At 36.4% G+C, this 26,883-nt stretch overlaps 1 protein-coding gene across 5 annotated transcripts in view; it reads right to left on the reverse strand.

The window, feature by feature from the left end:
* Positions 1-26,883, reverse strand: part of Klp68D (kinesin-like protein 68D) — a 479,354-nt gene that overhangs the window by 143,583 nt on the left and 308,888 nt on the right. For all 5 annotated transcript variants that reach the window (XM_090410558.1, XM_090410557.1, XM_090410556.1 and 2 more), the window contains exons 17-18: positions 15,455-15,574; positions 8,012-8,130 (exon numbers count right to left, since the gene is read on the reverse strand). In XM_090410558.1, the coding sequence (XP_090266684.1) occupies positions 8,012-8,130; positions 15,455-15,574 (239 nt within the window). The remainder of the gene's footprint in view (positions 1-8,011; positions 8,131-15,454; positions 15,575-26,883) is intronic.

Here is a 26,883-nt window from a genome sequence, read left to right on the forward strand (position 1 = left end):
AATTCCTAGACTCATCAATCCCCTGCAATCCAGTACAATAAATGTAATATACAAATTAAAGAGTGTTGGCCCTAGTACAGAACCTTGAAGCACTCCAATAGTTATCCTCATTGTACTAGATTCCACTCCACCAGTTACCACTTTAAGATATCCCCACCACCATAATACAAAAAATAATAATCTATGCCATCAACTTCTTAGTCATTTTCATTAGTTGTAACAGTTTTCCATGTGGTATTCTGCCAAATGCCTTTACTAAGTCCAGCAGTATCATGGTATAGCCATTACCTTTAACCATTACTGCTGTCACTATTAGAAAGTGTGATCACTTCATAGATACCAATTAATCTGTACATGTTATTTATTTTCACGGTATTGATGACAACATACAATGATAAGAAAGTAATATTTATGAACTTATTTGCTGATATTTCGTTGGTATTATATCCAGGATCTTCAGAGCACAAAAACAAATATCAGCAAATAAGTTAATAAATATTATTTTCTTATTATTGTGTGTTGTCATCACTGAGAAAATAAATATCACGTGCTGTGTTATTTATTTTCATCAGCCTTTCCATGCATTTAATTGATCTGCAATTTCCTACTTCTGTCTGGCAAGGTTTCTATGGAACCTTGCCAGAGCAGAAACAGATTAAACAACTTAGCAACATACCAACCAGTCCCACCGCTATATTTAGTGGCATTTTCAATATGGTGAGCACATCCAGTTCAGCTACTTCAATTCACACATCACATCAATTTCTGTGACAGTGGCAACTGCAAAATCTCTACCTGGACACTCCTTTGCAAAATGATCACTTGGTGATCAGAATGGGCTACAAAAGGTCTGTCCCTGTGCAATTATAGCTTCTCACAGTCAAGTCATCCCCACCTTCCTACAGTATAGCCTGTTCATACAATGAGGCGCTAGCAAACCTAGCAAGCATTGCCACTGCAAATGTATACCTTCCCTAGTTGGAGGAATGCTGACTAGACTTCTAGCTGGTAGATTTCATCACCTGGTGAAATACCACCAACTTGCCTATTACAGGAGGTCTAAAGTGGCTGCAGCCAGGTTTGGTCACTACAGCAAGGGTTCTGGTTTTTTGTCCCCCCCCCACCTCTCTTCCCACATGCAGCATGAGTGATATCCTTAATGACATACCAGTCATACTATAGGGGGGCTCCAGACCCCCCCCCCATTTGAGGGTACAGCAGTAAAACACTTCTAGAGGCCAATGCTGGTTAGTGCATGGGAATGAACCAGTGTTAGTAATGAATCTGGAGGCTTCCCAATCAGCTAGTATCAAATCCTGCAGCCAATTATTTTGCCAGTTTGTGGCTGGAGGAAGACCAAGTACAGTGGCTGCAAGGGAAAATTGTCAAGGCCACGTATGGATAGGAGACAGGGTTCCCTCTATGTAGGCAGTATGTTTATGAGTCTGTCACCTCTCATTGTCCATGTCCCATTTTCTTTTTATCTCTTCCTCCCCAAAGAATACCATTTTACTGAGGATTACACAAATTCTTCCAGAAAAAAATAGTTAAAAAAATCACACAAAAAAAACCCCCCATCAACATTAATTCTTACCAAACAAACAAAAAAATATCCTCAATCAATTCAACAACATCTATGATCTAAACAGTAATATAAACAATATGCATCATCAACTACGGCCATCTAAACCAGAATTACTATTCTCATCAGAAACTCCACAACACTGTCCACTCCAACTGCCTGAACTACCCATAACACAGTTCTTTCTACTACAAGGGCAGCACGTATGCATTCATCAGAACTGTCATACCATGCCAGAGATTGCAAATTGCAAAACCTCAAATCACCCTCCATCATGCTTTGGCTCAAAATTTCTCTGCCAAACCAACCTGCCCTTTCCATATGCTGTCTATACTGTTCTCCAAACTCCGTTAAATTCTGATTTCTTCAACTTATCTCTCTGAATCTCGACTTTCTACAGTTAGCATACTTTAACAGTGAGGTCATCCTTCTTGAGGATGTCAATGTCTACAACTCAAACTGGCTTCTCTTCTCCAGTTTCACTTATCAAGCAGGCAGGGATGCCAAGGTGTTTACAATTAGCAATGACCTAACACAGGTTGTCAATCTCCCTACCAGAATACCTGACAAATCCCCCTCAAATTTGCCAATACTCTTCCTAACAGGCTCCCCTTCCAAGTATACTGTGGATGTCAGTCGTTCTCTTAGTAACTCAGATCACAACCTATTACAAGTCTCTTTTACCACAGAACAATCTTCACCCACCATTTCTCAGTCTCATGTCCTTTGGCACTGTAAAGGTGGCAAATGGGAAGACCTCAGTGACTTCTATTCTTCCTTTCCATGCTCGCTCTGCCCATACTGCAGCTCTCAGCAGCTGCAAAAGAATCATCACCAAATCCAAATCGGACTTTGAAAGGCCAAATGCAGCAAACACATCCTATCCAAATGCAATCACTTCTTCTGGTCCCTTGCCACTTTTGCCCATCCATGTTTCCACTGTTCTCACATTTGGATGGTAATGTAGTCAACTCACCTAAAGATAATGCCGAATTTCTGGCATCACTTCTCATCCAATTCCTGTATTGATGACCTGGGAGAAAAGTTCCCTCTGTTCAACTAAGAACTGCTCTCTCCATGTCACCCATAGCCTTCCACCAAAAAGAAATCTAAAGAATGAATACTTAATAATCTGAACCCACACAAGACATTTGTTCCTGATGGTATCCCACCTGTTGTTTTAAAAACTTGTGCCCCAGAACTAATACCTATCCTGTATCACTTCTTCAATCTATTCTATTCAGCTGGCATCTATCCTAAAGCATGGAAAGAGGCACACATCAAAAGAATGGTGATCAAAATCAATCAACTAACTACCATCCAATTGCTTTCACTTATATTCTCTCTAAAATTATGGAGGTCATCAACAATCAATTTCTGAACCACCTAGAGACCTACCAACTAATCAGTGACCGGCAATATGCATTCTGCCACTTGCAATCTCCAGCCGATCTTCTAGCTGTCACCACTCACCTCTAGACTCAAGCCATGGAAAAATTATGAGAAACGCACATAGTTGTTCTCAACATTTCAAAAGCATTTGACTGGGTTTGGCACAGAGGCTTTCTTAGCAAACTGCCATCCTATTGGTCTGCAATTGGATCGCCAATTTCCTCACTGGTCACTCACTACATGGTGGATGGTTCGTCTCCTCAGATTGCTCCACCAATCCAGGAATACTTCAGGGTTCTGTTCCTCCACCCACTTTAATCTTTTTATATATAAATGACCTGCTCTCATAGACTTTCAATTCTATGCATAGCTCTGCCATTGATAGTGTACTCTATTCCTCCTTTTCATTTGACAAACCTTGTAGTGCTCAAGTATTAGAATCCTCAAGATCCATCACGACTAGTGTCCAAACTCCTATCTCCCAGCTAAATCTCAATGGAGCAAGGAAGCAAGGACAACCTTGTAGAATTTAATGCCACTAAAACCTAGTCCTATCTGATCTCTCACAAGAATGAGTCCACATCCCTCTCTCTTACTTTCAATAACATCCAGATATCAAAATATGTTCAAGATTTCCCTTCTTGGACTGACCTATACCTCCAACCTTTCCTGGCACAAACACATTTCAACCATAGGTTCTGCAGCTGCCAAAAAAGGTGTATTTTTCAGTGGAAGACACTGCTTCACACTTGCTAACTTTATACAGTTCCCAAATATAATTCCCAAAACTGCACACATTTTCCAAGCTTTTTGAAGCACATGTTAAGAGGCAAGTGATGTAGGCTAGGAGGTCTGCTGTGGATAGCATGACTGACTTCCTATTGACAGCTGAGATTAACTAGTGAGCCTCTAGATAGTAAACAACTTGACTGATAAACTTTTTTCCATTATTTTAGAGAGGACAGGACAGAGATGTGAGGGCAATGGATTAGTAGTTTGAGAGCAGACATTCTTTTTTTTTTTTTTTTGGAATGCACTGAATATAATGCCTACTTCCCCATATTGAGGTAGATGCCAGCTGAGTATAATAGAGTGTAGAGGTGATAAAAGATTGGTGCTAGTTCAGAAAAACAAAGTACAGCTGGAGGGTATATCATCAAGACCAGAAGCATACAAATAGTTTGTTCCAGAGCTTTCTGATGTCTGTATAGCAAAAGGTGTCAGGAGGCAGTCTACAATTTTTGGTATGAAAGAAGATTTGGTCATTTATTAAGAAATTAAAGGAAAAGGATGATCTCTCACAAGAATAAGGTCATCTTTATCTTAGGTGTTATTGAGCTGCAACCAAGCAGAAAGAAGAGGATATACAGACAAAGCAGAAGTTGCACCTGATGGCGGCGTGAGGAACCAGCAGGCCCAAATATGATATTTACAGGACATGAATTTTCAGTTAAATCTGTGTTTGTGAATGGTTGTTTTACATTTGATGTATGCTTGACCAAGAATGAGGCTCGAGTTCTTATATTAAGCTAATTGCGGTATATACTGCTTTTCATCAGGGTTGTCTCATCACACTTATTGTTAAACAATGGCTTACACAGTTATTAGGAATTTTGAATAGAGTAGGGTGTTTGTTTGTTTATTTAGGGTTTTTATGGTGAATGATAACTATGGTTGCCAGTAAAGATCAAAGCAGTATATAAGATAAAAATAACTTGATAAATAAACAAAAACATAAATGGATATATATATATATATATATATATATAAGAATGTATAAAAAGTTAAGTGTAAAAATGTGTATACAGAAACAATTATAAAAAAAGTGGTATAAAAGGTAGATGTAAAAAAAATTATGGATAAACAAGTATAAAAAAGTTCATAAAACACAGATAAAAACAAACAATTATTAAAAGCCTATGTACAAAAAAAGTTTAAATAAAAATAACATAACCAGTCTATATGAAGTTAAAAATACTGATTTTTCTGTAAAAATTTAAAAACAACATTTTGTCAGTCTGATAAAATCTCCCTGAGTGTACAGGGTCCGGACAGATTATGAACTTAACTAAAATAGTGACTGCATTCATTCATGAAATGAAGGCAGTCAATTGACACGTCTATGTGCGAGTACTGTGGTACATGACACGCTATCAGTCATATTTTAATTGACTGCCTTTACACGCACCCCCTTAACTGGAAAGAGTGCGTGAGATGACTGATGTACACAAAGAACAATTTCCTCTTTACGGACTCTGTGTAGACTGGATTGCCACAATTTAATTTCATGCTTGATTCAACAGAGCTTATTACTGGTCTCTTCATTCCATGATGACTGTCACTAGGATAACAATTTTTGTCTTATAATCTGCTGCAATTAATAAGTGTAGGGTATAGGCAGATAGTGGAAGATTAAAAAATAAGCTCATTTAGCTGCGGTATCTGTAGCCTTGTTTCCCTTAATCGCAACATGGCTCGGGATTCAATAGGAGCATACATCCAAGTGTAACTTCCATCACTGAGAGAGGGCATGCTGGGTTTGAGAGAGCACTGGATGTTTCTGTAGCTCTAGACTTCTTATCACCTCTAGAGAACTGTGAGAATCTGTATATATTATGCTTCTTTGGTAGCAACACAACCTTACAAAGTTTACTGTAAGCTCTACGGCATACAGCTAAGCAGTAAACTTGTTACATTCTAGTGGGATCTGAGCAGCAGAATACCCTGCTGGAGCCTCTGATTTGAACCATCAGTGTAAACAGTCACAAAAATCAGAGTATTCAATTCTATAAACTTGAAGGCATGCTTGAAAGACAACAGAACAGATGAAAAATTTGGGTAGCCTGAAGAAAGTAAAACTGTATGGCAGAATGAATGACATAGTGGAAGTGTATTTAGTAGCACTACTCCAATATCTAGAACTTGTAAGAGAGAGCCTTTATTTGAAAACCAAAAGGTTTGTATGATAGTCTGATGGGTGTCATACAGAATCTCTCACTGTGAGCAAAAAATAGTTGGCCATGTAGGACAGGCCAGCAAGGATTTTATTTTTGTAACATGTAACAGAGACAAATGTCAAAGCAACAAAGGCAGTTCATTTGCCTCCACATACAAACAAGAGATCGGTGAAGTGTGAAATGCTGCAGTTGGTATTCTTATGGATTGATGGTGAAGCAAAGACTCAGAACCCATAATTCTGACTTCCTACCATACCAGCTTTGCTAATTCTGTTGTCTACTTCCATATTTATTTGCCATATTCAATAAAAAAAAATGTGTCTATATAGATGAAATGTTTTACCTTGTTCTATAGGTTTTGCATTCAGGATGTAGTTGATGTTTTAAATGCTTCTGCCTATTTTCATTGTCTTTTTTTTTTTGCTAATTTTCATACCAAACATTTTACAGCAGTTACTCAATTTAGTTAGGGAATCGTACACACGTGTACTGAATTTTATTTTTAAAGTAAAGTGCTCAGAATAATATCTCCAATTTCCATATCAAGTTTAATACCACTTTCCTTCATAAAGTGCTCTATAAATGATGAATTACAGTAGAGATGATATGCACCCTTGTCTCACACCTGATTTAACATTAAACTATCTTCCTGTACCTCCCCCCCCCTTCAATTTTAATTGATGGCTTACAAACTTAAATACTGATTATGTCTTGCACAATATCATGTCTCAATTACACTACATAACCATAGCATTTTGAACAGCTTTTTTCTTGGCACCTTGTCATATGTCTTCCAGATGTACAATCCTTAATATTCCATGATTTTTCAACTATTTGTTTTGATGCGAAAATCTAATCCTGACTATTTGGCCTGAACCTAACCTCTTCTTCTCTAAGATTCCTCCCTTCTGTAATTTTTTTTAGCCCTTTCTAGTCAAGTACACTTGCACAAATTGTACCAGGAACACCAAGTAAGGAAATTCCCCTGAAATTCTCACATTCAGTTTTCATTCCCTTTTTTATAGGTGGGTACACCAAGAGTTCTACACCAATCATCTGAAATTCAGTCCTCTGACCAAGCCTTCTGAATTATGCAGCATAGCTACTGTGAAACTTTTCTATCTCCATATTTGAGCATTTCTGATCAAATATTATCTACTCCAGCTGACTTTCCACATTTCAGGTTTCTGATGACTTTTTTCTACCTGAAGTATTGATATGTATTCCTGTTGAGTATTTTCTACCATCATGTTGTCACTGCTTATTTCATTTACAATCTTTCAAAGTAGTTACTCCAGACATCTGGCACATCTTTATATTCAATTTTAATGTCACACTTATCTCCAATTCCTTTTACATTACTCCATTATCTATTTTGAAATTTAATTCACCATATTTCATAAAATTTATACCTAAACAGCTGAAGTATTTTACTTGTTTTTGTAAATTCCCCATTGAAAGTCTGCTGATGTTTATCATATTCTTCCTGCCTAAGTTTCAGAGTTTGTCATTTTATAGTTGTTCTTCCTACCAAAGAATAGTTATTCAGTTTAGCCAGAGATGTGCAGACTTATACTCGATTTATTAAGCTGGATGCACATATAGATGATGAATAAGAGCAAAAATTATCAAAAGCTAATCAAAATTTGCATTAACTAATTTGCATTAATTGTATAAATTGTTTTAAGACTAGCTTCAATCCTCACTTGGCATTTGCTATACTGCCATGTGCACCAAAGTAGATATATAAGTTTTTGAGAATGATCTTGATGTGAGGGATAAAACACTGAGAAATTAAGTGTTTCTACTTTAAAATGGTAGTTTATCCTACAAGTTTTAATGATTGCAACAAATTTCTGCCATTCCTAAAATGAGTGTAAATTTACTGTTAGAACAGTAAACATGAAAGGAAGATGAGAGAGAGGTGTACTGCCTAGTCAACCACAAATGTACTGTGGTTAACCTGTAGTTATACTGCTCTTAGTTACAACAGATAGTTTTATCACATTAAATTTTAGTAAATTATTAAGGAATCAACATAAGTTGTAAGGCTACTGCTCATGACTGCTATTACACTCACGTTAGTTTCAGCTGTTTAGTAAGCTCATTTTGTGTTTGTTCTTGTTCCTGCCGTTCTCGAGAATGTATTTCCTGGAGATCTTGAATTTCTGTCTTGACTGCTTGTAGTTTGGAAAAGAGCTACAGATAAAATTTATAATCTGGTTTGAGCATATGATTTGCCACATTTTATGTCTTTTTTTATTTATTTTGTTGTAAATTTAATTTAAATCACTTAAAAATTGAAAAAAAAAGTTTTATTTTCAACAATTCATAACAAAATTACACTTAATTAGAATATAATGAGAAAATTTCTATTCCTGATATAATATCAATACAAATTAATAAATTAATATTATTATTTATATGAGTACTCCATGGAGTCAAAATGCTTATCATAAGAGACCCACAATATCCATCATACACCTACTTAAACTTATTCTCTGTTAAGGCACTCACAACCACCTCTGGCAATCCATTACACTCATTCACCACTCTCCAATTAAAGAACCTATTCCACACACCCTAAGCACACTCTGAAACAACTTCCAAGTGTGATTCCTTGTTTTCCCAATATTCCCGATGTATTGAAAAATTTCTTTTCTGTCAATCTTATAGAATCCCTTTAGTAACTTATGAGTTTCTATCATATCCCCTCTCCTCTGCCTGTCAGCTAAACTCTGCAACACTTCAATTGATCCTCATAACGAACATTACATAGACCTGTCACGAGCTCAGTTACTGGACTCTGAATGCTCTCCAATACCTTCTGGTACACCAGAAATGCAGGTGACCAAATCTGTGCACAGTAGTCAACATGTGGCCAAATCATAGCCAAATCAATCTTTACTTGTCAATGTGTTCTTCAACATCCAAGTAATCCTCTCGGCTATTTTGCCGATTTTCTTGCAATATGTCCTCTGAATTTCAAATCTCTATCCATCATCACCCCCAGATCTCTAGCCTCATTAATCTACTGTAATCTACTGTAATTGACACCTGTTATCCTTTGCCCACAATGCCACAATTTAAGTTTTCCTGCAAGATATCTAAATCACCTTTATTAACTATTGTCCTCTCCAGTTTTGCATCATTGGCAAACTATATATATATATATATATATATATATATACACAGCTAGAGAACACACACACACACCTGAGAGAGAAAGCATTTGCTTTAGGGCCAAGTGCCATAGAATTTCATTTTGAACGATAAGATACTTAGCCAGTGTTCAAAAATACTGGTTTATACTGTTGATTTTAGTTTGTTGTCAAAATTTTTCTCTTTAGTATATACTGTCCAAGGAGCTTGCAACACCACTTTATATATATATACATATATATTCACTATCTACCAATAATTGTCTGGACACTTTAGCAATTTACAATTGTGCCCTCCGGTATCAATTTACAATTGTGCCCTCCGGTATCAATTTACAATTGATACCGGATGGCAAAGTCTGACTGTCCCCTCCTCGTGTCACCCTCTGGATGATCTAATGACAGCAGCATTTCTTTTTTCTCATCATGGAGACAAATTTCAGTAAGGGACAGCTGATGTGACTCTTGATTTGGAAATGTCAGAGTTGAGAAATGAGCAAATTATTCCACCCATTACAAGAAATATTAATATCTCCAATACAATTTAAATGGTATCATTACTCCAGCAAGAAAAGAAAAACTAAATGAACTATTACTACTAGCTGACAAACATGATGCTGGTATTATCTGCATCCAGGAAACCAAATTTCAACAAACCAGCAGACTAAACATTAAAAACAATGATATAATACAACAAGATAGGCCTACTGACCAAAATGGAGGAGGGCTTTTAACACTAATTCAGAACTTTATATAAAGTTGTTGAACTAGACAGGAGTAGAAGGAGCTGAAATACAAGGAATCCAAATACTGGAACCAAGTAAAAAGCTATTAAACGTATTCAATTGTTATCATCCTCCTGACAAACCTGGACCAAATCTTTCCAGCCTATTCCATCTCATTGAAGAAAACTCCATTATCTTAGGAGACATGAATAGCCAACACCTATTATGGGGTTCTGAGGAAATAAACCCAAGAGGAGAAAACCTGAGTAATTTATTAGATGAAACAGGACTAATAACTCTCAACAGTGGAGAACCGACTTATCTGTCTCATTCTTATAGTACAAAAGATGCCTTAGATATTACTGCAGTGTCTCCAGTAGGAAGCGACCATACCCCAATATTAATCAATCTGAACCCAAAAGGGATTAGACCCACCCAAAAAAGAAAATATCATTGGAACTTTCAGAAGGCAAATTAGGAGAAATACAAGGATGAAGTAAGCAAAATGCTGAAAGATCTCACATACCATGATGACTTAGACAAAGATTACATAACTTGGAAGAATACTATTCCTAAATGCAGCAAAGAAAAGTATCCCAAAGGGCTACAGGAGAAAATTATTTCTAACTATACAAAGGTTCACCAGGAACTTGCCAGTAAAATAACTAAACGAAAGGAATTATTTAACATCTTAAAAATTGGAAGCTCTCCAGAAACCAGGATTGAGTACAACAAGATAAATGCTGAAAAAATTAAAAACAAAAATATAATATATTACAAAGAACTAGGTGGCAAGAATTTTGCCACAACTTAATCCAAACACTTCAGATACCAAACTTTGGAAACTGACTGCTAATATACAGAGATATACCAAAGGCAAGTGAGACTAACACTCTAAAAGATCCAGATGGTAATATCAAAACTGGAGACAGAGAGACTGCAAATACCTCGGCCTTTCATTTTCAAAATATAAGCAAACTAGAGATGAATATTAAGAAAGACCATCAAATATCAAAACAGGCTCGACAGCAGAAAAATGCAGCTAGAATCATATGTGGACTAAGGAATACAACTCCTGGAAAAATAACAGAATTCGAATCCAACTTTGTTCCTTAAAAAATTGGGTGGTAAGAAAATCTTACTAAATTTGTAGAAAAAAGAGCCAATTTTGCATATCATAGAACAAGTGAACTTTTTAAAAAGTGGCAACCAACAAACAGAATAAAGAAAAAAGTCAACAATGCATGAAATCATGGAAAATAAAATTCTCTTGGATTGTCCAAATAAAATAGCCAACTACCCAGCATCTCCTCCACATCAAGACAGGAAAAATATTATTATTAATTTTGAATAGGGAAACATGAGGGGAAAAAAGCCTAGAAAACCCTGAAATCTTGAGATAATTAGCTCTTTCAAAAATAATGGAATATGGACCTGACTCAATAAAGATCTACACAGATGGCTCCAAAAATCCAAATTGCAATTCTGGGAGTGGCATACTCATCTATGGCTCTCAAATAAAAACAACCAACAGTATAGGATGCAACTCATACAATGCAGAAATAATTATTTCTGCATTGTATGAGTAGCATCCTATGCTGTGTTAATGGCATAGGATGCTACTCATACAATAGCATCCTATGCTATTATAATAGCCATTAACACAGCACTGCAATGTTTGGATAAACAAAACCCAAAGGAGTTTATATTTTTCACAGATTCCTTAGCAGCCCTTCAAGCTATTAAGAACTGCTACACTACCCATCAAGAAATAATCAGAGACATAGCAAAAAACATAAACAAACTACATAATGATTTTGAAATAATTTTCCAATGGATTCCATCTCATGTGGGATTAAAAGAAAATGAAACTGCAGATGAAGTAGCAAAAATGGCTGCAACATCAAGTGATTTGACAGATTTGGCTTTTTAAAACTACTCAAAAAGAAAACATAAAAAGAATGATTCTCCAGGACATGACTCACCACTGGTATTCAGCAGAAAAATCAGGAGCTACCATCAACTCCAAGTTTAATTGCTGTGCCATTACCATGATCTCTCGCCTCAAGACCAGCCACACAAGACCAATCAAGTTTAGCAATGGCATAAAAATCTTCCCCATCTGAAAAAGGAAGCATCACCACTGCATTTACTAAATTGTATGAATATTTCTAAGCGTGAACTTGATAACAACCCAGAAAAGGTGCTGCATAAAATACATGAATTTGACCTCTATGATCTGGTGTAATAATACCATGGGATAAAAAAAATAAATAAAAAATTGATACCAGCAGGCAAACCCTAATAATATTGGGTATGTCCACCTTCAGCTTTGATCACCTAATGCACCCTTTGAGGGAGATTTTCTTTTCCGCCAATGTGCGGCAGACATCAGGAGGTGGAATTTGACTCCATTTCTCCCTCAAAGCAGCACTGAGTTCAGCGACACATCAAGGGCATGCTTCTCTTGACCTCAACTGCTACTCCAGTTCATCCCACAGGTGTTCAATAGGACTGAGGTCAGGACTCTGTGCAGGCCAGGGCAGTCATTTAACACCCATCTCTTTATGCTATTCCATAATAGATGCAACTTTGTGGCATGAGGCAATGTTGTCTTGATACTAACACTGGTTCATTAGATAAAAACTACACAGTGTAGGCAGCACCTGATTATCCAGAATATCAAGGTATTGAGCTGCCTTCATGGAACCACAGACCACAACCAGTGGTCTCACACCAAACTAGCTGAATGCACCCCACACCATTACTTCTCAACTACCCAACTTTACTGTGGGTACAACACAATGGTAACAAGCATTCACAAGGCTGCCTCCATACTCCTTCCATCAGACTGGGAACAGCTGAACATTGATTCATCCCTTCAGAGTACCATTTTTCACTTGTCAACAGTTCAGTTCACATGCTCTTTGCACCAGCCCAGACAAGCCGCGTTGTTGTGATGTTCGGCTTGTATGCAGCTGCTCTTCCATGGAAATCCAGTAAATGGAGTTCTTTTCATACAGTATTAGTGCTCACCATGGTATTACTGGTGCTCTGGAACTCATCATGGTGTGGTCTGGTCTGATTGTAAAAGGTTTTTGCATGCCACCTGTTTTAACACCCTCCTTCCTTGTCAGTCATTTTTGGTGGCTGCCCTGGGATCATCAACTATTCATTTTGAATGCTCTAGTCGAGAAGCAATGGCATGTATGGACATGCCACCAAAGTGACAGTCCACAATGATAACATTCTCAAAGTCACCAAGTTCAAGCAGTGTTTTCCATACCACCTGTATTCAATTGCTACAATGAAATACTGCTTCTTATTATCTGTACACCAGTTTTTATGTTATTACCAAACCTGGAATGTTCTATAACTTCAAATAAAAGGGATGTAAGGACAATTATTGGTAGATTGCTAGCTCCTCAGAGAGTATATACTAAAGACAGAAATTTGACAACAAAGTAAAATCACATAAAATTAATAAACCAGTATTTTTAAACACTGGCTTCAACTTGTTGATTAGAGAGCGAGTATACTAACCACTTTGTCAAACCTGGTAAATTTCTTCTACAAGTCGAGCATTTGAAACCAGAAACATGACAAAGAATATATAGGCACTGGTAAAAATTTAGTAGATAATTATTATCATGAATAGTTATCCCGAAGACAACAAAATATTCTGGAAGCTATTGAAAAAGCAATGAACTGGAGGAAATAGTACTGTACAAGAAATGATACTATGATAAAGATGATATAAAAAACTAACGAATGCAATTAACCTTGATTGACTGCAATTCTCCACCAGCTTTACTCAATTGAACATGAAAGCTGTGATCCAGAACTAGCATTCTCTCCATTTAACCTGCAGGCATGCATCCCATAACTTTAACGGAAACCTACGTTCAGCAAATTCAAAATTGATACAGGAATTATATGTTGACTATGATACAGGAATGGCAACTTTATTCTAATTAAGTTATTTTTTCCTAAAATAGTGTTTATTTCCCTAAATATTCTATCTGCTAATCAATTAAACACAAAAAAACCAATTCTGCATAGTGTATTATACTCAACAATATTTTTCATGATTCCCATATAACCAAGAATTATTAATTCATTGCATTACATTGCACTTCTGATTTTAATTCTAATTAAAACAAAGCGGTTCAAGAAAAGTCATTTATATTTGACAGAAAAAGAAAAAAATTCACTTTTATTATGGCTAAAACAATTAAAATGTTGACTGATCTTTATTATTAATTATTATTATTATTTTCTTGGATTCCATGGAAGACTCGTTGTGGTAGGTCAATGCTAGACAACGAAGTCTATCATACCAATCATATCATACTTTTTTTTCCCCTGAGAATTAGTGGGATCATAATCGAGCAGTTTATAAGTAGTGCAGTAACACATTTATTTTAAATAAATGTGTTACTGCACTACTTATAAACTCTACAAAGAAATCTATACAACAGCTGGCGCTATGCTCTCTGTAAATTACACCAAGACAACAGCATAATAATTACTAGAGCCAACAAGGGTAATGCTACTGTTACTACACTCAGAAAAATAAATGTGCTACTCAGAGACTTTTTTTTTCTTTTTTAGAATCAGCAATAGATTAAAAAAAAAAAATGACCTAATCAAAATAAATATGACTGAGTTAAACTTCCCAAGATTTGGGAAACTAATTCTTTGGTATTCTTCCCAACAGCACCCACATAGATAGTGCTCTTCATAAGACTCCAGGATTAAAAACAATCTTGTTTCTTCTGCTTATTATGTTTTTTTTTTGTGTGTGTGTGTGTTGACAATTTTAATATTGTATTCCTGAAGATGTCTCTGTGACAGAGACAAAATATCAGAACAATTAAACTCGTGTAATTATTTTTCTGTGCTGCATTCATTCCATTAAATTTAATTATGAGGTGGTGTTTACATTTGGATTTGACACACTGTTCTATTAGAAACAGGCCTTGTTCATCTATTCTTTGAGGAGAATATCTTTACTTTCAACTTCCTGTTGGCCTTTCTGCACATGCACATTGAGTGCAATGAAATTTATTAAATAACAGTTTGATGAAACAGGTTTTGACGATACCAGTTAGAAAGACTTGGGTTCAAATCATGTCTAAAACATGAAGAAACTCTACAAGTGTTTTACGATCTGAAAACGAGTTAGAATGTCTCATACTGAGGTGATGGGTTTCCTCTCTAAAACTTTGTTTTTTTTTTTATCTTTCAAAACTGGCCAGAAGAACCCATGCAGTTTCAGACAATGCTCAATGGCCTGTCACTTCCATGACAGGCCATTGAGCCTGATGAAAAAAAAAAAAAAAGGAAGATGGATAGTTTAATGCTTTCAGTGTTTTGTCTCATTCACAGAGACATCTTTGGTGAATAGTACTATATAAATTGTACTTGCCACATATAAAATGTACCTGAAGATGTCTAAATGACAGATGATTTTTATTCCAATAAACATCCAACATTAGTTCTATCCAGTGGCTAAGCCTATGCTATGTTTGTGTCATGAAGATGAAGTGAGTTTCCATTTTTTCATTATGTTACTTATGAAGAACTATTTGAGAACGTATTGTAATGATTACCATAATCTTAACTTATGCTTACCTTCTTAAGTTTTTTAGTTTTAATTTCAACTTCCTGCTGTAAAGAAGTATAAGTTTCTTTGATTTCTATGGTACCTTCTTCTTGCTCCTCCAGTTTTTGTAGCATTTCTCTTTCCCAGCGCTGCAGAAAAGATAAATATTTCTTTTCACAAACATATTATAAATAACAAGTCATAAATATTTATGAATTTAAATTCAATTCTAGTACTAGATTCATTCGCTCAGCACTTACACATGTACAGTTGTGTGAATGCCCTTGTGACACACACACCTGAATGGCCTATTTATTAGGTGCATCTGCCCCAACATCAATTTATATTCCCTTTAGTTTGAAGAGAAACACTCATTCATTGGGGATGTAGTTCACAAGATGCTGAAAGCATTCCATAGAGGTGTGTCCCCCCTTGACAGCATCCTGCAGTTTCTTCAGATTGGCTCTCTCTCTCTCGCACAACTTATTCCATTTCATTCCACTACTATGTTCACATGAGTTGAAATTTAGTGGGTGAGAAGACTAGTGAAGTATGGAAAGCAACACTCATACTCTTGGAATTATTTCTGAATGAAATGTGACATTATTCTCTGAGAATAATATAATAATATTACCTATTAACCTTTAGCTGGTGAATAAACTGTTAAGGTAAAAGAATGCCCCTTATCAGCAACAGTACATTGTAGTATTCCAATTGTTTCATTTGTATCACAAGATCTAACATGTGAGAAGAAAACACTCCCCAACATACCATTTCAATACTACAAAACAGGTCAATATTACAAACAAGCAGTTTGTAGTATTGACCTAACATGATAGTCTTCGATTGTTTTGGGATTTAATGGCACAATGAAAGCTATGGTCCTGCTGTGCCAGTACACAACCAGCTATATATGCAGATTAAAACAAAAATATCACAAAAGATGCCAGCTGAATATGAAGAAAAAAGTAACATAAACAAGTATGAAAAAATCAATATAAACAAATGCAAAATTAAAAACAAATTTTTTTTAGAAAGAAACGTAAAACGAAGCATAAAAATAAGTGCAAAAAAATTCATTAAAAAAAAACAGGTTTTAAAATCATATATACACTAAATTAAAGTAAGAAAACTAATGCGTACATAATTTATATAAGATGGTATACAATCTGTAAAAATTTAAAAAAAAACAGGTGGGGTGATGCTTGATTAATCTGATAAAATCTACCTGAGTGAGCAAAATCTACCAGCACTAAGATTATAAATGTGACTAAAATATGACTCTCATTGAGAAAATGAGAGTAGCAGTGGCGAATTATCCATGCTTGCTATGCTTGCTGCGCAAGCCCATTAATTCAAAAAGAAGTAATATTTATTTGTTAATAAATGCATGCATTTTATAAGCATTCCATTTAGTCTTTTATTTTTGTAGACAGAAGACGTTTTAAGCTTGCGTGGCAATAATTGAGCTTTGCGTTGTGTATCGAAGGCCGACGCTAATCAAGCTACCTTGGTTTGCTCAGTTGTGGGAGCATCCAGGTCCTCGCTTCAGCACTGTGTTTTCATGCGTGTGCATAGCCATTTCCGCTCCCTCCACGTCATCTCACCCTGTTGCTTAAACATGGGCCATATGCAGTCAAAGTAGCTCTAGCCAGTGAGCTTCAGCCAGCCTTTAGAAGTGTTGCTTGGGAAAATTAAGTTACAACCAACTTTTTATGACGATGTTGTTGACCAGTTCATAAAGAAGAACTGTAGGGTAGAATTTGTATTCAAGTAGCTAAATTGAAAAAGATAGAATATCATTTGTAAAATAAATGTTGTATTTGTATGAGTAAATGTACATAAATTTCTAAATGCAGGTAACCCTCGTATAAAGCTATACTTATACAATGAGGTCTAAAATTGTAGTAACCCTTGTTGAACGCGGGACTTATACAGCACGGTTCCGATAAAAACACGGTCTACAAATGGTAATAACCCTTTATCTTTTCATATGTTTTTCATCCCGCGACTTAAAAATCAAATTTTATCTTCGTTAAATTTGTGTCTGTCTGTATCCCACATGTAATTATAAGTAGCAAATTTATATTAGGGGAAATACCCTTTAGCACGCATGTACCTCAATTGTTTACTGTATAAAACGTTTATTGTTGAAAATTGTCCTTGTTTCTGCCAGGAAAGTGCATTAAAAATCATAAGTGTGTTCATCTCAAGCTGAGGGCTTTATTTTCTGGTGAGTTACATACAATACATAATGCTTGCTTTTTCTGTGTAAAAAATTATTTTTATAGTAATGGCCACAAACTGCAATGAAAGGAAAAAACCAACATCGAAAACAAAATTAATTTCTCTTGAAGAAAAATATTCAAAATCTTGGATCTGTTGAAAAATGGAGAAAAACCAGGAGTTTTTGCACGGACCTTGAATTTAAATGAATCAACAATTCGAACAATCAAACAAAATGAACATAAAATCCGAGAAAGTGCTTATTGCTGGGTCAACGATAAGTGCAAAGCACGTTGCTCGTGTATGCAATATTCTAATGGAAAAATCTCTAATGATTTCAATAGAAGATTGCACCTCAAAAGAAAATTAATATGGATGGAAATCTTATTAAACAAAAAACTCTCAAATTTTATAAACATTCATAGTGCAGACCAGGTGTTCAATGCTGATGAATCCGGGTTATATTGGAAAACAGTGCAAAAACACACCAATATTTCGAAAAATGAAAGATCAGCTCCTGGATTCAAAGTTTCCAAAGATAGAATTACTCTACTGTTTTGTAGTAATGCATTAGGTGATTACATGACAAAATCAGTGTTTATTAACCAATCCCCAAATCCTCGTGCTACGAAAGATTAAAATATGCACTATTTTATTTTGCCCAAAACATTTATGCATTATATGCAATGAAGTTTAAGTACAATTTGTAATTTTTATACTATGTATTTGTTTCATAGTTTATATGTTTTCTTAACTTACATGAATTACCTGAATTAAATAAAAATATATTTTTTGTTAGATATGTCATTGTTGTTTATATAATTTAAAAAAAAAAAAGATTTCGGAACATAACCCTACTTTTTCTATGTGATCCGAGACTCGCATAACACGATTTATATAACGTAGCATTTCTGCGGAACCTAATATCAGCATTATATGAGGGTTACCTGTATATAGTTTTAAATGGTTAGCAATTCATTATTCTGCTAATCAGACTTCAATCACACCTCTCATTCCCTGAATGATAACAAGAGCAAGCGTGAATTTCAAGACCAGCATTCGCCACTGGAGAGTAGTTAATAAAAATATGAATAAGAGTTAGTCGAATGTCACACAATTCACACATTGGCAAATCATCACTAATCAACAGGAAGGAGTGTGTAAGATGACTATAACTTATGTGGAACTGAGCAAAAACAACTTCCTCTTTATGGGTCCTGCAAAGACTAGACTGTCACAATTTGATGGAGGCTATTATTGGTCTCTCTCTCTCTCTATTTCTATTCCATGATAACTGCCACTGGGATAAAAGTTTGTGTATGACAATCTGCTGGTAATCAATGCATAGGACAGGCAGACAGACAGTGGACACTTGAGAAACAAGCTGACCTAGCCACAGTATCTACAGCCTGGTTTCCTTTATTTCCAATGCTGTTTGTGATTTAGCAGAAGTGTATATCCAAGTGTAGATTCCATGACAGAAAAGATATGTTGGTTTTGAGAGAGTCCTGAGTGTTTCTGTAGCTCTAGACATCTTATTGCCTGAAGCTAACTTCTTGAATCAAAATATATTATGCACCTTTGTTAACGATGCAATTCGATGTATGCATTTTAATGCAAGCTCTATTGCATACAGCTCAGCAGTTGAAGTATCTACATTCTAGTAGAATCTGAGTAATGTTATGCTGCATGACATGATGGATTAATGCTGCTATCATTCTCTCTCTCTCTCCGCTTGTTTTTTTTACCACTTGTCAACTGTCCTCTACTGGTGTTCTCATGCCTATTGTACCTGTGCTACTGGAACTTTTAACTGAGAAGAGTGAGAGTCAATGAGATAATTTACTACTATACCACACACATGACAGTCTGAAGCACAACATTCTGATATACTCTGCTGCTGACCACTATTGTATTCCATGCCATTTTAACCAGTATTGCCAGTCTGTGTGTGATTCACATAACTTTTCATTGGTCTCTCACATTAACAAGCTGTTGCCAGCCACAGAACATCTGTTGGCTGGTATTATCAGGTTGCTGGACCATATGATGATCAATGATATCTATCAATACTGCAAAATAACCTAGGTTGTGTTTTTTGCTCATTTGTACACTGAACTACATACACACACATCACTGATAGCTTGCCTTTATATACTGCAGAGAGGATAACCTGATAAATAATGAATTCCGGGGTACTTAAGGGTCAAAGCTGTATAACTGAGAGGAGACCTCCACATAGCCTTTAAAGGAATGCAGAGAACCGACCAGGGCTTCTGACCTAATGTCCAATCCTCACCTTCTCGTGGTGCACCCTGTTGAGTATCTACTTTGATACTGAACGAACGAGGATGGGCTGGCAATCTGGGATTTAGCCGACCAAATTGTATTCTTATTGGTTAAACCAAAATAAAAAATGATGGTACAACATGACAAAATTTCATGCCGGCTGGGGCGTCGCCCGGTTAAACAAGGCCCCCTTTGTTTTCGCCAGGGAACCAGGGCAAACAGCAAAAAGTCAGCTACTGGAACAAATCTGAAAACAAACCCCAACTCAACATCACTAGAGTTAAAGATCGGTACTATCAACGTAAGAAGCCTGAATGGCAAAGAAATGGAGCTAGCTGAGGAATTAGATAACTACCAGATCGACATAATAGGGGTGACTGAAACAAAAAAGACCAAAACTGGAGAGATCTTTCTGAGCAATAAATACAAAATGTTATATTCAGGCAATGACAATCAAGGAAAAGAAGGAGTAGCCATAGTATTCAACACAAAATATGAGGCTAATCTTCTTGAATGGCAGTCAGTCTCAAGTAGAGTAATGTGGGCAAATATGAGAATGGGGAACTGGACAATGAGACATTTGTGCCTATGGTCCCACAGAAGGTTCTATTAAGGTAGAAGTGGAGGAATTTTTGAGGCTTTAGAAAAAGCAACTGACACAATGAAAAAGGAAAAGTTGGCCCTTGTTGGGGATCTAAATAGCAGAGTAGGAAATGATTGTGAGACATACAAAAATATTTTGGGAAAATTTGGAGAAAAGAGCAAAGCTAATAATAATGGCAAATATCTGTTGGATTTCTGCTCAGGACATGGACTGGTTATTACTAACACCATGTTCCAACATAAAAATGTGCACAAATTCACATGGAGAGAAGAGGCTAGGAATAAGAAAAGTCTCATTGACTATGTTATTGTTGATAGTGATGTTTTCTCCCTGGTGCAGGACACCAGAGTGTACAGAGGATTTGAAATTGGAAGTGATCACTATTTAGTCTTGAGCAGGATAAAATTGAATTTCATATTGAAAAGAATAACATGTAAGAAAGTTTTAAAGCGAATAAAAGTTGAGCAGCTCTCAGATGTGAACTGTAGACTAAAATACAGAAAAATTATTGAAAAGAAAATGAAAGAGTTTGAGAACAGGAATCAAACCTTGGAGATTCAGTGGCAAACTCTGAAAAAAACAGTGATTGATTCTGCCAGAGAGACATGTGGTGAGGTTGTGTGCAAGGATAAAAAAATCAGAACTCCCTGGTGGACACAGGAAGTTAAAGAGGCAGGGAAGGAAAAGAAGAAAGCATATCAAAAGTTCCTGGCAAATAAGTCAGCTTTTACTCTTAGAGAATATAGAGACAAATGTAAGAAAGCTAAACAGCATGTAAAACTAGCTAAACAAAAGTCATGGGAGGACTTTGGCAAGAACATAGAAAATAAACATCAAGAAGGTGGTAAGATATTCTGGAGGTTGTTGAAGAAGCTTAGAAATGGAGGAAAGAATGCTTTAAAAGGAGTTAGAGATGATAAAGGTGACATGAAAACATGAAAAAAGATATCCTTGAAGTATGGAGTAATTACTTCAAAAAATTGCTAAATGAAACAAGCAGTGATAGCACAGTGGTAAAAAACACTCAACAGGCATACAGTCAGGAATACATATCCGTACTTGAAGTAGAAAAAGCCATCAAAGGCTTGAAATGTGGAAAGGCAGCAGGATTAGATGATATTCAACTAGAAATGCTGAAGTATGGTGGTATAAAAGTCTTACAGTGGCTGCACTGCATAGTTCAGAAAGCCTGGACAGAGGGACGAATTCCCGATGATTGGAGTAGAGCTCTCATAGTACCTATATATAAAAAGGGAAATAAAACTGAATGTGAGAATTACAGAGGTATTTCCCTACTGAGTGTTCCTGGCAAGATCTATGCAAGTATACTTGAGAAATGGTTGAGAAGAATTGTGGAAGAAAAGCTTGGTGAAGAACAAGCTGGATTCAGGCCAAATAGAGGCTGTCAGGATCAGATCTTCACTTTACGACAAATAGTCGAGAAAGCATGGGAATATAACAAAGATCTGTATCTAAGTTTTGTCGATTTGGAAAAGGCATACGACAAGGTGCCAAGAGAGAGAAGCTATTCAATACGCTGCAGTTATATGGTGTCAATGGGGCATTATATCAAGCAATACTTAGTCTTTATTTGAGTTGTAAGTCAGCAGTTAGAATTGAAGGAAGTACAGGAAGATGGTTTAATGTTAAATCTGGTGTGAGACAAGGATGTACATTATCCCCTCTGTTATTCATTATCTATATGGATCACATTATGAAGGAATGTGGTATTAAACCTGATATCAAAATTGGAGATGTTAATGTCAGCTCTTTGCTTTATGCGGATGATGCTATACTTCTAAATAAATCCGCTACAAGTCTGCAAGATTCTTTGACTAAATTGAATAGCTGTTGTAATAGGTATGGTATGAAGGTCAGCAATAAAAAGACAAAGACAATTAAAATAGGCAGAATCATTGAAAATGTCAACTGTGTTGTGAATGGAGAACCTGTGGAACAAGTAAAACATTTCAGCTACTTAGGCACGATTTTTACTGAAGATGGTAAATTAAATATAGAAATAGACAACAAAATCAGCAAAGCTGGTATGGTGGGAAGTCAACTGAATAAATTCATATTGAATAAGAAAGAAATTAGTCGGAAAACTAAATTAGCTGTATACAAGACAGTGTTCAAACCAGTTTTAACTTATGGATCTGAGAGCTGGGTCAGAAGTAAAACACTTGACCAAAGACTAGAGACCGCAGATACGAGAGTCCTGAGAAAGATTAGAGGCGTGAACAGATGGCATCAATGGCAATATCATATTAAAAATGAGGATATTAGGAAAGAACTTGACATTGTCAGCATCCAGGAATGCGTTAGCAGAGCTAATCTCAGGTGGTATGGTCACTTAAATAGAATGGGAGAGGAAAGATTAGCAAAACAAGTGTTCTCTGCCAGGTTGGCAGGAAAACGACCCAGAGGAAGACCAAGATATAGGTGGATTGATATGGTACAAAGTGCCTTAGACGATAGAAATATAAGATCTGATAATGTTGGAGTCTTGACAAGAAACAGACTGATTTGGAGGAAAATTGTAGATAGGAAGTTAGTAATGATGTAATTTTTTCATATAGTACTGTCATATCCTGTACACCACTTGAGGGTACATGGCAGGAATATGATGATGATGATAATGAATTCCATAAATAATGAAGGACATATCATGTATCTAATAATATACAGGCAGTTACACTATTTACTTACGTATGCACATATAACAAATTGCATAACATCCAAGTTTCTTTGATATCTGATGATTTCATTTTGGATCAATGGTAAACATATGTGGTTGTTCGAAAAAAAAATTGGTAACAGAATCTGCACGTTTTCATTTTGTGTGAGAATGAACATATTAGCATTAAACAAACAAAACATAAGAATGACTTGCAACAAATCAGTTTGTTACCGATGCAATAATAAATTGAAATAATAGTAATATAAAGCTATCATGAAAATGAGTTAAGGTTTTGTCAAATTATTTATTCGAATAGGAAAGGAATGACTTAACAAAATGGATTAATCTAATAAGCTTTATGATTAATAACATCTTTTCAAAGTATCAGGTAGTCGTAAGTCTCTATCAATAACCAAAGTCTCTACTAATAACCTGCTGCCAGCTTCATGATAATATAGGTGAAAGGCCAGAAAGCAAAATACCTTATTGTAAAGTTTTTCCAAAAAATAAGATTTTACAATTAAAGTATGCATTTTTATCACTACAAGTACTACAAGTACATTTTCTGCACAGTTTTATAAGATTTTGCTGAATACAGTTAAAGCATGCAAATCAGCTCACAATCTGTGCAGTTAGCCAAGTGGCTGTGCACTTTGCAACCATATGCCTGGGGAAGGAGTGTCCTACGTTCGATTCCTGTTGGAGATGTGAAGAGCTGAAGGATCTTCCTCAGCCATAGCCTAGTTAGCCGGTCTTGGGCATGGACAGTAGGGTTTTTTCTCCCCAGTTTATCTGAGGTTTTTCATCTCACAAAGCAGGCAAACTGGCCTTGAGAACTTCACACCACTGTGGACATAGGATACACCGGGGAGTAGGGTTGACCATCTTATCCTGTGAATGGTTGAGGTCCGATGATTAATAAACCCTCGATACCACAGGGTAAAGGAAAATGAGATGAATCAGCTCACAATAAACATCAGGGCAAATTTCTAAAACACTTTCACAAAATAAATCATGTTAATAAATTTAATATGAGCTAATTCATTAATGCATATTTCTATATATTAGCTAACTCTAATTCACAAATACCAAAATAGGTACAAATATATGCCTTGCAAATTAGTTAACCTTGAGAAAGATATCCGAAAATCGCTGAAGCATGTGGCAGTGGATTTGAGTGGTGGCAAAAAAAGTGTTTTTTTTTTTAAACGGTGTATAATGTGAATTCTTTTGCAAATTGGGCTACTTTTTTTCCTCAGTAACACAAGTGTTCTTTAGTAGTGCTGCTTTTGGAGTTTCATTGTTATATATTGTGTTATTTTGGGCTGAGAAGGTGAGGTCAGAGTCAGAAGCATTTGTGGTGGAAGAGAAGATAAGTTTGCGCTATTTAGCACAGTTAAATATAGTGTTTATATTTATATATATATTTAGCATTTATATTTATAATATAGTGTTGATATAGCATTTATATATATTTAGCATTTAGTTTAGTAGTTCCTCGGAAGTAAGTGAATGATGGTTGCCACAGCTCCAAATACAAATGGAGTGTCACCAAGTCCTCTGCCATTTAAGGACTCTATTTTGTGTAACATTATAAAGGATTTTGTGGCATGCAGTGCTTGCGGTATGTATGCATCCCAAGAGAGTTGGATATGTGGCAGGTGAGAGAGGGGGGTGTATATGCACAAAATGTAGGCAGTGGGAGGAATTTAATTAATTAGATATTTCGATAACTGACCTAGTTGCGTCAGGGACAGGAAATGAATGTCGGGAGACAAGTAGTGTGATACAAGAGAATGACGAGTGAAATATGAATGAAAAATAAGAGTCGGGAGTGTGGAAGGCTTGAATGATTGTGAAGTTTTCAGAGATGGTCTTGATTGGGAGAATGAATGGTGAGTAAGAGTGACCAACTTGCAGAGAGAGGGAGAGAGATAGATGAGCTGAAAGAGGAGGTGGAATGTCTTGGGAACAAGATGAGAAGTATGAGAGATGAGATTAGGTGAATGCAAGGTGAATCAGAGTAGTAGTGAGAGAGAATTATGGGAGTGATAGAAGAGGAGAGAATAGAAACAGGAGAGAGGGAATGAGAGAGAGGGGTATGGGAATGATAGAAGAAGAGAGAATAGGAGCAGTAGAAGAGAGGTAATGAGAGAGAGAGTTACGGGAATGAGAGAGAGAGTTACGGGAATGATAGAAGAGGGGAGAATGGAAACAGTCAGGGAGAGGAAATGAGAAGAATGCGAGGGAGTGCTGGAACTGGGAATAGAGTAATGCCAGGACAACAGGTAAGTAGGGGAACACAGAGAGAAAGGGTTAGAGGAGAGAGAGATGCTGGTGAGCAATCAAGGAACAGAGTGGTAAGAGGTGTGATGTATGGAGACTTGATGATCCGTGGTGTGCAAGATAGGATGCCAAAGGAGTGTTTGCCTGGAGGGATGATAGAAAGCATAGCTATGGCAATTAAGAGGGGTGAAAGGATGGACGAAATGATTGTGATGGTGGGAACGAATGACTTGAGAGGCAATGTAAATCGGGCAGCATGAGATCTGAGATTCTTGCTTGAGGTTGTATAAAAGAAAACACAGAGAGGAAAGATTGTGTGTGCGTGTTGCCCAGGTATGATAGTGATGAGCTGAGCAGAAGAGCAGTAATACTGAATGGCACAGTAGCCAGAATGTGTCAGAAGAGAGTATTAGAATATGTGGATGCCTGGAAGGCATTTAAGGAATGGAACTGTATACGAGAGACCGTTTGCATTTGAATGAGGAAGGATGAAGGCATCTGGAGAGATTGCTGTTTTCTGAACGAGTCAGTGTGTCAATGCAAGGAAACTAGAATTTCCAGGGTGGATGGTAGCAGGGGTGGCCTCTTGTGGGAATGGGTGCTTGAAGAAAGGGGGGGGGGGATGGCATCAGGTAACACTGAGTCCAGTGGGGTCTAGAGGGGATAATGATAGGTATAGAAGCAGTGACATCTTTATGCTTTATACTAATGCCAGAAGTATCCAAAATAAAGGAGATAAATTGGTGGTGCTGATAGCATCAACTTGACCAAAAATTATTGGGATCTCAGAGACGTAGTTGATAGAAGATGATATAATAACAGCAATTGAAGTAGCAGGGTACAGCATTTTTCGGCAGGATAGGAAAGGAAAATGTGGTGGTGGAGTACTGCTTATGATAAGTGATGACTTATGTCCTCTAAGAGTAGAGGCTTTCGAAGGCAGTGATGCTTTTGAAAGCATATGGTGTGAGGTAGAAGTGGCCAAGACAGGATATTTAGTAGGGTGTTGCTACAAACCAAGGGGTACAGAGTGTGGTGAGCAGATGTTTAGGCAGTTGAGCTTGGCAAGTGCAAGAAGAATGATTATTATGGGAGATTTTAACTACAGTAGTATAAGCTGGGAAGAGGAAAATGCATGTAGTAATAAGGAAATGGAATTTCTAGAATTCTTGAGAGACAAATGTCTTAGGCAACATGTAATAGAGGGAACAAGAGGTTCAAGAGTTTTGGATTTGGTCATAGCATCAGAAGAGCTGATAATAACTGAGATGACATCTCTCCCACCAGCTGGAGAGAGAGTGACCATGTGGTTTTGACTTGGAAGATGAATAGACATGCAGCAGTATCAAAGAAAAGGGAACATATGTGGAATT

Source organism: Typopeltis vanoorti, chromosome 20, assembly GCF_054136105.1.
Source record: "Typopeltis vanoorti isolate ZY-2024b chromosome 20, IOZ_Tvanoo_1.0, whole genome shotgun sequence".
Taxonomy (NCBI): Eukaryota; Metazoa; Arthropoda; class Arachnida; order Uropygi; family Thelyphonidae; genus Typopeltis; species Typopeltis vanoorti.